At 42.4% G+C, this 14,469-nt stretch overlaps 1 protein-coding gene across 5 annotated transcripts in view; it reads right to left on the reverse strand.

Moving 5' to 3' along the window:
• Positions 1-7,826: 7,826 nt before the first annotated feature.
• Positions 7,827-14,469, reverse strand: part of LOC135542480 (intersectin-1-like) — a 65,584-nt gene continuing 58,941 nt past the window's right edge. For all 5 annotated transcript variants that reach the window (XM_064969449.1, XM_064969450.1, XM_064969448.1 and 2 more), the window contains 7 exons: positions 14,242-14,409; positions 13,785-13,997; positions 13,207-13,328; positions 13,030-13,112; positions 12,381-12,464; positions 10,630-10,803; positions 7,827-10,469 (listed from right to left, as the gene is read on the reverse strand). In XM_064969449.1, the coding sequence (XP_064825521.1) occupies positions 10,321-10,469; positions 10,630-10,803; positions 12,381-12,464; positions 13,030-13,112; positions 13,207-13,328; positions 13,785-13,997; positions 14,242-14,409 (993 nt within the window). In that variant the 3' untranslated portion in view covers positions 7,827-10,320. The remainder of the gene's footprint in view (positions 10,470-10,629; positions 10,804-12,380; positions 12,465-13,029; positions 13,113-13,206; positions 13,329-13,784; positions 13,998-14,241; positions 14,410-14,469) is intronic.

Genomic DNA, 14,469 nt, shown 5'->3' on the forward strand with positions numbered 1-14,469 from the left:
AGCTTCCAAAAGAACTCTGGGACAAAGCAGTGGAAAGGCGCAGATCAAGGGATGGGTATAAACATATTTCAAAGGCCTTTAATATCCCCTGGCGCACGGTCAAGATGATTATTAAGAGGTGGAAGTTGTATGGCAGCACTAAGACCCTGCTTAGATCATTAGATTAGTTTCTATTAAGGTATCTTTACTTTTACTCAAGTATGACAATTGGGTACTTTTCCCCCCAATGGCCTTCCCGCCAAACTGGATGACAGAGGAAGTAGGAGACTGATCAGAGAGGCTACCAAGAGTCCATTAGCAACTTGAAAAGAGCTACACACTTTTATAGCCAAGCCTGGTCAAAGTATGCATGTGACAACTACAGTGCATTTGGAAAGTATTCAGACCCCTTGACTTTTTCCCCATTATGTTATGTTACAGCCTTGTTCTAAAATTGATTAAATACATGTAAACATTTTTAGAAATGTTAGCAAATGTTTTAAATATAACAAAATAAATACCTTACCTTACTTATATAAGTATTCAGACCCTTTGCTAAAATTGAGCTCAGGTGCATCCTGTTTCCATTATCATCATTGAGATGTTTATACAAATTGTTTGGAGTCCACATGTGGTAAATTCAATTGATTGGACATGATATAAGGTCCCACAGTTGATACAGGTCCCACAGGACACGTCAGAGCAAGAATCAAGCCATGAGGTTGAAGGAATTGTCCATAGAGCTCCGAAACAGGATTGTGTCGAGGCACAGATCTGTAGATACCAAAAAATGTCTGCAGCATTGAAGGTCCCCAAGAACAGAGTGGCCTTCATCATTCTTGAATAGAAGAAGTTTGGAACCACCAAGACTCTTCCTAGAGCTGGCCGCCCGGCCAAACTGAGCAATCGGGAGAGAAGGGCCTTGGTCAGGGAGGTGACCAAGAACCCGATGGTCACTCTGACAGAGCTCCAGAGTTCTTCTGTGGAGATGGTAGAACCTTCCAGAAGGACAACCATCTCTAAAGCACTTCACCAATCAGGCTTTATAGTAGAGTGTCCAGACGGAAGCCACTCCTCAGTAAAAAGTATATGACAGCACTCTTGGAGTTTGCCAAAAGGCACCTAAAGACTCAGACCATGAGAAACTAAATTCTCTGGTCTAAGGAAACCAAAACTGAACTCTTTGACCTGAATGCCAAGCGTCACGTCTGGAGGAAACCTGGCACCATCTCTATGGTGAAGAATGGTGGTGTCAGCAACATGCTGTGGAGAGGTTTTTCAGGGGCAGGGACTGGGAGACTAGTCAGGATCGAGGGAAAAATGAATGGAGGACCTGCTCCAGAGCACTCAGGAACTCAGACTGGGGTGAAGGTTCACCTTCCAACGGGACAGTGACCCTAAGCCCACAGTCAAGACAACACAGGAGTGGCTTCGGGACAAGTTTCCGAATGTCCTTGAGTGGCCCAGCCAGAGCACGGACTTGAACCCGATTGGAGATCTTTGGAGAGACCTGAAAATAGCTGTGCAGCGATGCTCCCCAACCAACCTGACAGAGCTTAAAAGGATCTGCAGAGAAGAATGGGAGAAACTCCCCAAATACAGGCGTGCCACGCTTGCAGCGTCATACCCAAAACGACTCTAGGCTGTAATCGCTGCCAAAGATGGTTCAACAAATTACTGAGTAAAGGGTCTGAATACTTATGCAAATGTGATATTATTATTATACATTTGAAAAATAAATGTGCACATTTGTCAAAAATCTTGCTTTTGCTTTGTCATTATGGGGTATTGTGTATAGATTGATGAGGGGGGAAAACTATTTAATCAATTTTAGAATAAGGCTGTAACGTAACAAAATGTGGAAAAAGTCAAGGGGTCTGAATACTTTCCAAATGCACTGTATATCCCAAGATCTCCACAAATCTGGCATATACGGTAGGGTGACAAGAAGGAAGCCCATCTTGAATCCCATTTGAAGTATGAAAAAAAAACACTCGGGAGACTATGTGTTCTGATGAAACAAAAATGAAACTTTTCAGCTATAATGCAAAGTGTTACGTTTGGCACAAACCCAACATAGCACCTCACCCAAAGAACACCATCCCTACTGTGAAGCATGGTGGTAGCAGCATCATGTTATGGGGATTTTTCTCATTGTCAGGGACTAATGTGGTTGGAGGCTCCATATAGACTGGGTGTGATGCAATCGCGGAGCATCCAGAGGCATGCGAAGGCCAAATAGAGCTCCGTACCGCATCGCCATACGCTTTCCAAATTTTGTAACAATGTGGAGGGCTCTGTATAGATCCGCTTTCACATGATTGGTTGACAGTAGGTGGGGGCGGTACATCCTGTATAAATACAAACTCACTGCCTTCATAACAGATCTGTACTGATCCGCAAGAAATATGAATGCCCGGACTTCTGCTGAGGCCATATCACCGCATGGATTGACCGCATGGATTGACCATGCGCCCAGATGCACTTCTCTCTCCAGAATCTGCAAAAGCCAACACGGGTGGGAAGAGAATAGTTGGGTCAGGTTAAGGTTTTTGTCTTGTGGTTATCTAGATCTGGTGCCATCTTGAGGCATTTGTCTTATTTCATCAAACTGTAAACTTAAAGCATTAGACAAGCTCAATGCATATACAGTTGAAGTCGGAAGTTTACATACACCTTAGCCAAATGTCATTTTTCACAATTCCTGTTTTTCACAATTCCTGTTTTTCCACATTTAATCCTAGTAAAAATGCCCTGTCTTAGGTCAGTTAGGATCACCACTTTATTTTAAGAACGTGAAATGTCAGAATAATAGTAGAGAGAATTATTTATTTCAGCTTTTATTTCTTTCATCATATTCCCAGTGGGTCAGAAGTTTACATACACTTAATTCATATTTGGTAGCATTGCCTTGAAATGTTTTATCTAGGGTCAAACATTTTGGGTAGCCTTCCACAATAATTTTGGCCCATTCCTCTTGACAGTACTGGTGTAAGTGAGTCAGGTTTGTAGGCCTCCTTGCTCGCACACGCTATTTCAGTTCTGCCCACAAATATTCGATAGGATTGAGGTCAGGGCTTTGTGATGGGCACTCCAACACCTTGCCTTTGTTGTCCTGAAGCCATTTTGCCACAACTTTGGAAGTATGCTTAGGGTCAATGTCCATTTGGAGAACCATTTGCGACCAAGCTTTAACTTCCTGACTGATGTCTTGAGATGTTGCTTCAATATATCCACATCATTTTCCTCCCTCAAGATGCCACCTATGTTGTGAAGTTCACCAGTCCCTCCTGCAGCAAAGCACCCCCACAACATGATGCTGCCACCCCTGTGCTTCTTCGGCTTGCAAGTCTCCCCCTTTTTCCTCCAAACATAACGATGGTCATTATTGTCAAACAGTTCTATTTTTGTTTCATCAGACCAAAAGTACAATCTTTGTCCCCATGTGCAGTTGCAAACCATAGTCTGGCTTTTTATGGTGGTTTTGGAGCAGTGGTTTCTTCCTCGCAGAGCGGGCTTTCAGGTAATGTCGGTATCGGACTTGTTTTACTGTGGATATAGAAACGTTTGTACCTGTTTCCTTCAGCATCTTCACAAGGTCCTTTGCTCTTGTTCTGGGATTGATTTGCACTTTTCGCACCAAAGTACGTTCATCTCTAGGAGACAGAACGTGTCTCCTTCCTGAGCGGTATGACAGCTGCGTGGTCCCATGGTGTTTATATTTGCGTACTATTGTTTGTACAGATGAACGTGGTACCTTCATGCGTTTGGAAATTGCTCCCAAGGATGAACCAGACTTGTGGAGGTCTACAATTTGTTTTCTGAGGTCTTGGCTGATTTCTTTTGATATTCCCATGATGTCAAGCAAAGAGCCACTGAGTTTGAAGGTAGGCCTTGAAATACATCCACAAGTACACCCCCAATTGACTCAAATTATGTCAATTAGCCTATCAGAAGCTTCTAAATCTATGACATCATTTTCTGGAATTTTCCAAGCTGTTTAAAGGCCCAGTCAGCTTAATGTATGTAAACTTCTGACCCACTGGAATTGTGATACAGTGAAATAATCGGTTTGTAAACAATTGTTTGAAAAACGACTTGTGTCATGCACAAAGTAGATATCCTAACCGACTTGCCAAAACTATATTGTTAACAAGAAATTTGTGGAGTGGTTGAAAAACAAGTTTTAATGACCCCAACCTAAGTGTATGTAAACTTCCGACTTCAAATGTAGTTCATTTTATTAAAACACATAGGGTGTGTCTATATATGGAAAAATACACATTTAAAAATATCCATCAATTGATTGGTAGAAAGAACAGACGACTTATGGTCGACCAATATTTATTTGGGTCGGGGACAGGCCTACAACAGACTCACAGCTGTAATTGCTGCCAAAAGTGCTTCCACCGGGTATTAACTCAGGGGGCTGGAGACTTATCCAATTCTGATATTTCAGTTTTAAGGGGATTTTTTTGTGTGTGGAAAAAATATATACAGTACCAGTCATAAGTTTGGACACACCTACTCATTCAAGTTTTTTAAATATATATTTTTAAACTGTTTTCTCCATTGCAGAATAATAGTGAAGACATCAAAACTATGAAATAACACATGGAATCATGTAGTAACCAAAATAGTGTTAAACAAATCAAAATATATTTTATATTTGATATTCTTCAAAGTTGCCACCCTTTGTCTTGATGACAGCTTTGCACGCTCTTGGCATTCTCTCAACCAGCTTCATGAAGTAGTCACCTGGAATGCATTTCATTAGACAGGTGTGCCTTGTTAAAAGTTCATTTCTGTAATTTCTTTCCTTCTTAATACATTTGAGCCCATCAGTTATGTTATGACAAATAAAATTAGAGTAAATAATAAAATATTTATGTCAATTAAAGTTTAAAAAAAATCAAGGTACATGTTGCTTTTATATATTTTGTTCAGTGTAGATAGCCATTATCAACAGCAGTTGCTGCTGCATGATTCTGAATGAAGTAATAATGCCCAAGAAGACAGTATTTGGAGGATATATTGGCATGGGCGTTTGAGACCAGAGACCAAGTTTCAATATTGAAACAATGTTGCAAATGTCAGAGACAGACAGTAAGGTTCATAAAAGTATCTGCTATTGAAAACCCAATTGCTAGTCTAAAATAAATGGGAGATAATGTCTAGATGGTTTTCACAGTGGATATCAAAGTTCATAAATTGTCTGGCTGGGCTGATGAGACTGGATTGGGAGTGAGATGGAACATAGTAAATAGGAATTTCAACGTCATAGATTCAGCCGGTGGTAATTGGTGGAACTTTAACCAATCAGCATCCAAAATTGATCCACTCAAAGAGACTACTAGGCTAACGACTGTAGCAAGTTAGACATCAAGCCAAACTGACTCGCGCTGAAATATGGTGAAGTATTTGGTAATAAACAGAGAACATTTCAAACAATACCAAAACCTGCAGACTCTCCTTCACTGCAGCCGACGTGAGTAAAACATTTGAACGTGTTAACCCTCGCAAGGCTGCAGGCCCAGAATGCATCCCCAGCCGCGTCCTCAAAGCAAGCGCAGACCAGCTGGCCGGTGTGTTTACGGAGGTATTCAATCAATCCCTATCCCAGTCTGCTGTTCCCACATGCTTCAAGAGGGCCACCATTGTTCCTGTTCCCAAGAAAGCGAAGGTAACTGAGCCCCGTAGCACTCACTTCCGTCATCATGAAGTGCTCTGAGAGACTAGTCAAGGACCATATCACCTCCAGCCTACCTGACACACTAGATCCACTCCAATTTACTTACCGCTCCAATAGGTCCACAGACGATGCAATCGCAACCACACTGCACACTGCCCTAACCCATCTGGACAAGAGGAATACCTATGTGAGAATGCTGTTCATCGACTACAGCTCAGCATTTAACACCACAGTACCCTCCAAACTCGTCATCAAGCTTGAGACCCTGATCTCGACCCCGCCCTGTGCAACTGGATACTGGACTTCCTGACGGGCCGCCCCCAGGTGGTGAGGGTAGGGGACAATATCTCCACCCCGCTGATCCTCAACACTGGGGCCTCACAAGGGTGCGTTCTGAGCCCTCTCCTGTACTCCCTGTTCACCCACGACTGCGTGGCCATGCACGCCTCCAACTCAATCATCAAGTTTGCAGACGACACTAAAGTGGTAGGCTTGATTACCAACAACGACGAGATGGCCTACAGGGAGGAGGTGAGGGCCCTCGGAGTGTGGTGTCAGGAAAATAACCTCACACTCAACGTCAACAAAACAGGAGATGATCGTGGACTTCAGGAAACAGCAGAGGGAGCACCCTCCTATCCACATCGACAAGACAATAGTGGAGAGGGTAGTAAGTTTTAGGTTCCATGGCGTACACATCGCAGTCAAACTGAATTGGTTCACCCACACAGACAGCATTGTGAAGAAGGCGCAGCAGTGCCTCTTCAACCTCAGGAAGCTGAAGAAATTTGGCTTGTCACCAAAGGCACTCACAAACTTTTAGATGCACAATCGAGAGCATCCTGTTGGGCTGTATCACCGCCTGGTACGGCAACTGCTCCGCCCACAACAGTAAGGCTCTCCAGAGGGTAGTGAGGTCTGCACAACGCATCACCGGGGGCAAACTACCTGCCCTCCAGGACACCTACACCACCCGATGTCACAGGAAGGCGATAAAGATCATCAAGGACAACAACCACCCAAGCCACTGCCTGTTCACTCCGCTATCATCCAGAAGGCGAGGTCAGTACAGGTGCATCAAAGCAGGGACCGAGAGACTGAAAAACAGCTTCTATCTCAATGCCACCAGACTGTTAAACAACCACCACTAACATTGAGTGGCTGCTGCCAACATACTGACTGAACTCCAGCCCCTTTAATAATGGAAAAATTGATGTAAAAAATGTATCACTAGCCACTTTAAACAATGCCACTTACTGTTTACATACCCTACATTACTCATCTCATATGTATATACTGTACTCTATACCATCTACTGCATCTTGCCATCTTTATTTAATACATGTATCACTAGCCACTTTAAAAACAATGCCACTTACTGTTTACATACCCTACATTACTCATCTCATACATATATACTGTACTCGATACCACCTACTGCAACTTGCCTATGCCGTTCTGTACCATCACTCATTCATATATTTTTATGTACATATTCTTCATCCCTTTACACTTGTGTGTATAAGGTAGTTGTTGTGAAATTGTTAGGTTCGATTAATCGTTGGGTATTACTGCATTGTCGGAACTAGAAGCACAAGCATTTCGCTACACTCGCATTAACATCTGCTAACCATGTGTATGTGACAAATAAAATTGAATTTGATTTTGATTTGATATTCGTTTTCATTACTACCTTGAATGAGCAATCACAGAATGCCATCTAAATGGACACAAATGTGAAAACAAATTTAGTTCCACCCTCTTACCTCAAAGAACGAAATGACCAAAATGTCACACATCAAGACATTCTCAGTTTCAATGTGACATATACGCAAGTTCGACACAAAAACAATACATATTGCTATTTCAATGTCAAACTCCACCAAATCCAGCGAAGTTCTGTTGCCCCAAACAATCCTTGCATAACAAAATTGCGCCCTGCTGAAACACCAGCCCCTTCAAATCATCAAGGTTACTGCTTTAACATGAATGATACGTTCAATGTACAAACCTTTCAGGCACTGACTGAAGTGAACGCTATCTATGAGACCCATTTAATGGAAAAGTAATATATGGAGGTAAACTCCAAAACATTTAAGTATATTTTGTATGAAATAAGGTTTGTAAATTAAGGCTAACAACCAAACTCCTTTGTCCAATCAAATTTTATTTTCAACATTTAAGACAATACACTTCTCATACCTTGATAACAATACATTGTCATCAACATTATTCTACGGTAGTTGTTGTAATATATTACTTATACTCCTTTCAAATATTTCAACATATTCACATACTGTACTTTATCAGTTAAGACTTTGCTCATTAAAAAGAAGAGAGACCATCACTGGTTCTAGAGTGAACATTAAAAGGGCACTACTGTGGGGTAACCGGGAAGGAGTGGAGGTACAGGTCGCACGCTATAGGGAAATGACTAGTCATAATCTAAGCCCTCCAACTTGAACAGAGACCCAGCACAAACCCAAAAGCACTCGAGAACAGTAAGTTAATGTTACGCACTCCCTCCTAGACATACACATAAGGAACACAGGCTCTGCAAACGCTGTTCTCCTTGACCACTCTCACTAACACGGCAGTGGAATTTCACTAGTATTTGTACATTATCTACAGGGACACATCGCTGGTAACAACAACAACATACATTGGACAAACTATGCTAACAATGTCAGACTTAAAAGCCTGAAGTCAGTTGTCTCTGCTGCCTTCGGATATCCTTGTACATCTCCTTTCGAACGCGGAACCCAAGATAATGGGAGGGTCGTCACAAAGAACAAAATAACAGATAAGACCCTACGAAAGATTCAAATGGTCTCATACCTCGGAGTAGATTTTGCATATTGCAGCAACCTGGAGGCTGATATTTCCCTTTGTCCCGAATGGTCTTTCTTAACGTCAATAAATATGAAATACAGTGTTGTTCAACTGAACACAGTGCCACACAAAACTCGACAAAAAAAAATCATTCCTGTTCTCTCGCAAAGGAAATATATTAATTTGAGACCCAAATTGAATGAACCTGAAATGCCTCCTCTTCACAAACAGTTACAGCATTGGCCGAATATGTCCATCACAACAAAGCCTGACCGCAGTCTCCAAAACAAAACACCTACAAAATGGCTTTCCAACACATAAATATAGCACTCTATATTAAATGGTGCTTTTTTGCCATATGAAAAAATGTAATTTAAAAACAACTAAAATATACATACAAAACGTGAAGATATGAATGCGTTGAAAATAACAGGATTTTTCGGAACAAGTACAAAAACATTCCTGACATCACCGTATGATTCTTCTAACCATCAAAAAACTAATGATTTGTAGTACATTGCTACTCCATCAACTTGGCCTACGCTGCAAATGTAACTAGAAATCGGCACTCATTTACACATCATTTAGAAAACAGGAAATCTGCTCTTCAATTTCCCTCAAACCGTACAACAATATATTTTGGGCTAAGCCAATTTGATAGTGTGTACTTTCGTACAGTACTTCTGTAACGTTTCAAATGCACCCAAACATTTCGTCTGGCCTTTCATTTGAATTTCCAATCTAAAACACAACGCTCAATATGTGGACCATATTAAGGTACAGTGTTAAGATTACTGATAGCTTCATTTTCAGTCTCAGCATACTATAGTATACTAACACAACATCTCTTTAATTCCCTAACACATTTTTCCAAAGTGTCTCACCAAACCTTTGAAGGTATATCACAAAGTATAGCTCTCCTCCTCACATTCACTTATGTACTGTACCTGCTTTTGTACCCTGGTCTCAAACAGACGTACACAGAAACGAACAAATCACTCGAAACCTGGGTCACGTTTGAATGAAAGAAATACAAGGGAAGATGTTCCAGCTAAAACAACCAGGGGTATTATTAGATGGGCTTCAGACAAGCTTTTGAAATTGTCTGACCTGCAATGACATAATAGCCGTATGCTTATAAACATGAACAGTGTCAAAGGTTATATGGGAGGTTTCCGTATGTTGTCACAGGGATGGCACAACAACAGTGTGGTCACCTGGGTGGTGTTCATTTGGCCACACAACGGAAGGCGTTTCAAAACTTTTTGCAACGTGAAGAGAAAATGAACGTTTATTATTGGACAAGGGAGTCTCTCCCGGTTTGTCCGTTTTCTTCGCTTGTTGACTAATGAACACGCCCCAGGTGTTAATGCCACAGGGTGGGCTCTTTAAGACATACAGTGCATAAGCAATGATCATATGTGTTGTTCAAACATTTCTCCACAGTATATCATGTCTCAAAGGTTCGTTGCGTTATAAGACGGCCTTTGAGATTTTCGATTAGCTGTGGAATGCTTCATAATTTTGTTCAACCAAATAATAGTGGAATCATGATATCATATATACACCATAATGATACAAATCATAAAGAGGAGAAAAAAAACCCACACCATAACTAAAACCCTTCTGCAGGCAGGCACGCACGCGCACGCACACGCACACACGAGTGTGGGGCTGGGCCGTTAGGGATTGTCACTAGAGCTTGGTGAGTCTTCGGGCAGGGATAACGGGGTTTTGGGGGGGGGTGTACAGTATATGGGTGTTAGGCTAGGCTGGGTTAGGCTGAGCTGAGCAGGGCTGGGATGAACTGGGATGGGCTAGGGCTCCTCGAAGAGCTGCAGGTCCAGTCGTACGACAATCTCTCCTGTGGGCACCTCGTGGAGCAGCAGCCTCTTGGTGATGGGCCCTTTGGAGCCCTGGTCCTTCTTAATGTCCGCCAGACGGATCTCTGTCCTGCCTAGGAAATCTACAGACAGACAGGAGAGACAAGTAATGAGGGTTCAATGCAAGGTTGTCACACCAAATATTGTGATATATTCTATCGCATGACAGCACACTGAATCAAAAAGGCCGGGTCAATAAAAAGCTGTTTGTGTGTGTGTGTGTGTGTGTGCCCACAGCCTCACCGTCAGGAGAGAATTGGTCTCTCTCAAACACGGTGACACACAGTACGTCCTGTTCCAGGTCCTTGATGAAGAATTGACAGTTGGAGTTCCACTTGGGGTTGAGCGTATCCTGCAGGGTCTTGGTGATGTGGCACTGGGAACCCATCGTCACCTCGCAGTACGGGTTGCTCTTACCTGAGAAGAGATCACACCTTAGAGTTGGGAAATTCCACTCACTTTCCCCAGATCCACTGGTTTGAAAGAAATCCCGGTTGAAGAATTCCAAGTTGGAGGATTCCCTCCATGCTTACTCCCTCCTGATTCCTAAACCCTCAAACTGGGATTTCTGGAAAAAACTTTGTCAAGTTACCAGAATTTTACAACCCAATAACAGATTGGCACAGTTGTATAGATGTTTAGAATAGACCAATATGGGTATTCCTCCTCAAAATAGTATTTTAACTTCTCTAGGGTAGAGGGCAGCATTCGAAATTTTGGATGAAAAGCATGCCCAAATTAAATGGCCTGCTACTCGGGCCCAGAAGATATGATATGCATATAACTGATAGATTTGGATATAAAACACTCTAAAGTTTCCAAAACTTTTAAAATAGTGTCTGTAAGTATAACAGAACTGATTTGGCAGGCGAATACCTGAGAAAAACCCATTCAGGAAGTAGTTTTCTTTTTGTGTGTGTAGTTTTCTATTCAATGCCATTACAGTATCCATTGACTTAGGACTCAATGTGCAGTTCATATGCCTTCTACTAGATGTCAACAGTCTTTAGAAATGGTTTCAGGCTTGTATTCTGAAAAATTAGGGAGTAAGAGCAGTCTGAATGAAATAATTAGGGAGTAAGAGCAGTCTGAATGAGTTAGTTTTTTCATGTGCGCGACTGAGAGTGCCTTTCTTGTTTACCTTTTATATTGACAACGTTATTGTCCGGTTGAAATATTATCAATTATTAAGGCTAAAAACAACCTGAGGATTGAATATAAACATCGTTTCACATGTTTCTATGAACTTTACGGATACAATTTAGATTTTTTTGTCTGCATGTTTTGACTTCGTTTGAGCCTGTGGATTACTGAAGAAAATGCGAACAAAACTGAGGTTTTTGGATATAAAGAGACTTTATAGAACAAAAGGAACATTTATTGAGTAAATGAATGCCTTCTGAGTGCAACCATATGAAGATCATCAAAGGTAAGGGATTCATTTTATCTCTATTTCTGACTTGTGTAACTCTTCTGCTTGGCTGGTTACTGGTTGTAATGATTTGTCTGCTGGGGTATGTTCTCAAATAATCGAAAGGTATGCTTTCGCCGTAAAGCATTTTAAAAAATCTGACACCGTGGTTGGATTCACAAGAAGTACATCTTTAAACCTATGTAAAATATGTTTTATTTTCAGAATTTTTATAATGAGTATTTCTGTATTTGAATTTGGCGCTCTACAATCTCACTGGATGTTGGCCTAGAGAGATTAGATCTTCCACATACGTGTGCTCGATTAAGCTGGCTTGGTGAAATGGAACCAATGGAATAGTCCCGAAAGGGCAAACATCTGGCACTGCAGGCAGGCTCAAAATACTATTTGAACCCCTGCATGTACTGTTAACACTATCATTCTTCTCCTGTGTACTGAACAGAAATTGACACATGTATTAAAAGGTGGTGTGTGTCACTCTCTTGTGTCAGAGAAACACAGATCAAGTGTTGAGATCAACCTCCGGTCTGGGTGTGGCAGGGGGTCATCTCTAGGGACTTACCGTGGGAGCGGCAGGGCTTCAGCTCGATGCCCTCCACAATGTTTACCATCAGCCGGCCGATGCCCGTGGCCCTCTGTGAGCGAACTGCATCGAGACAGACACAAACGTAATGGTCAGACCTAAACGTAATGGTCTGAGACAAACACGCGGCAAAGTCAGAGGAGACAAAGCCAGCATGAAAACCCTCAGTGGTCATGAGAGATAGTTTGGTAACACTTTACATGAAGTTGGTCTTATACCTGTGTACTAACACTGTACATACATTAAAGACCAAAATCGTTGTTAGCTTGTTCTTTGCTTCTTAGTGAAAGTAAGCCGTTTTGTTAAAACTGGAATAAGTAGTCACTATTCCTCAAGTATAACACAGAAATCGCTGAACTCCACAATTCCCACACTACTATGTAGCAACATTTTCATAAAATGTTACTAGCATAAATACAAGGTTACATAGATAAGGGGGTAACTTCAAGTAATAATACAAAGTACTTATATAGGGCTTTTATGAAACCCAAAGATGCTTAAAAAAATACACTCATATAAAGTGTTACCAACAGTGCTTTTGAGACCATGGTCTGGAAGGGTAGGTGACAAAGCTGTCCCTCCCAGACACAGTGGACCTACAGAGGAGCAGAGAGACAGACTGTTATACCCAGGTAAGCCTTCTCCCTCTTCTTCTTCTCTGTCTCGATGAAGAGCTCCGAAGCTGCCTTGATCTTCTGCACCCAAGCAGTCCTGCATGAGTCATCACAACAAGGTCAAAAGAAAGCCTTGGCAATGTGTGTGTGTGTGTGTGTCTGTGACTGCATGCATTCGTCTGTGTGCGTACCTCTCGTTGATGCTCTCTGCCCGGATGGTGTAGACCCTGTCGATGTGGGAGATGTGGAAGATGGGCTCATCTCCCGAGGGATCTGTTGGCAGCTTCACCAACACCTCGTTCAGGAAGATGGGCTGTGGCGGGGGTTAAAGGCCACAACAAGGTCAGAGGTCACAACAAGTTCAGAACTCCTGGGGTGCATCGCAATAATATCGCGTCTCGTTCCTGAAGTGCGCACTCGTTTACTACATCCCATAAATCTAAAAGCACAGGATTGGTGCAGGTTTGGGCTCGAGGGGATTTCCACAATATTTCTTATACAGGTAATTGTCTTTCGAATCAGTGAAGAGAAGTGAACAAATGTACAGGAAGGAGAGATAATTGGGATGTAGCCCTGGTCTTGAACATGCCACAAAAACAGCCATACTACTGTACTTGGGGATTTGTACAGCAAATCAGACACCCATGACCCACTCAAAACCTCATACGATTCAAATTTGGGTCACGACCCACAAGTTGAGAATTGCTGCCCTATAGGGTGCCATTTGGGGTGCGGACAATGTATAGGTTGGCGAGAGGAGAGTACTTACGGTCTTGTACATGCGGTACTGCAGGTGGGACTTGGCACTGAACACCTTGTCGCAGCCCGAGAAGCCCAGGGGCTTGATGATCTGAGTCAGTAGGAGGAAGTCGTTGAATAGGAAGCCGTACAGCTCCTTGTTGCTCTTGGCCTTGTAGAGTTTGCCGCTGTGCAGGAACTTGCGCGGGCCCAGGCAGTTGGTCACCGAGTTGAACACGAGTTGCTAAAAAGAAAGTCGTTAAAAGAAAAAAGGCCAGGTGAGTGAGTTGGGAGTTGAGTCTGTGTTCACGGTGTGGAAATGCATCAATTGTGTGTGTATTTTTGTGGAAACAAGTACATGTTCCTGTGTTTTTCATTGTGTTTTATTTGACCTTTATTTAACCAGGCGAGTCAATTAAGATTTTTTTCCTTATTTTATTAATAATGATTTGTGTGTGTGTTTGTGTGTCTGCCTCTGTGTGTATTACCTCAGACAGCCCCTCACACTGGACGTGGGCCTGGATCCACTCCAGCCGGTCAGAGTTCTCCTTCTCCCTGACACCCTCGTTGACCTGGGAGCACAGCTCCTCAGCCTTCTCCAGAGCCTGCTTCAGATGGCTATGGTCCGGGTGAGCCTCCGGAGTATTCTCTAGGATCTGAGCCGTATCACACATAGTTGGTCAATTCCAGTGTGTGTGTGTGTGTGTGTGTGTGTG

Source organism: Oncorhynchus masou, chromosome 6 (genome assembly GCF_036934945.1).
Source record: "Oncorhynchus masou masou isolate Uvic2021 chromosome 6, UVic_Omas_1.1, whole genome shotgun sequence".
Taxonomy (NCBI): Eukaryota; Metazoa; Chordata; class Actinopteri; order Salmoniformes; family Salmonidae; genus Oncorhynchus; species Oncorhynchus masou.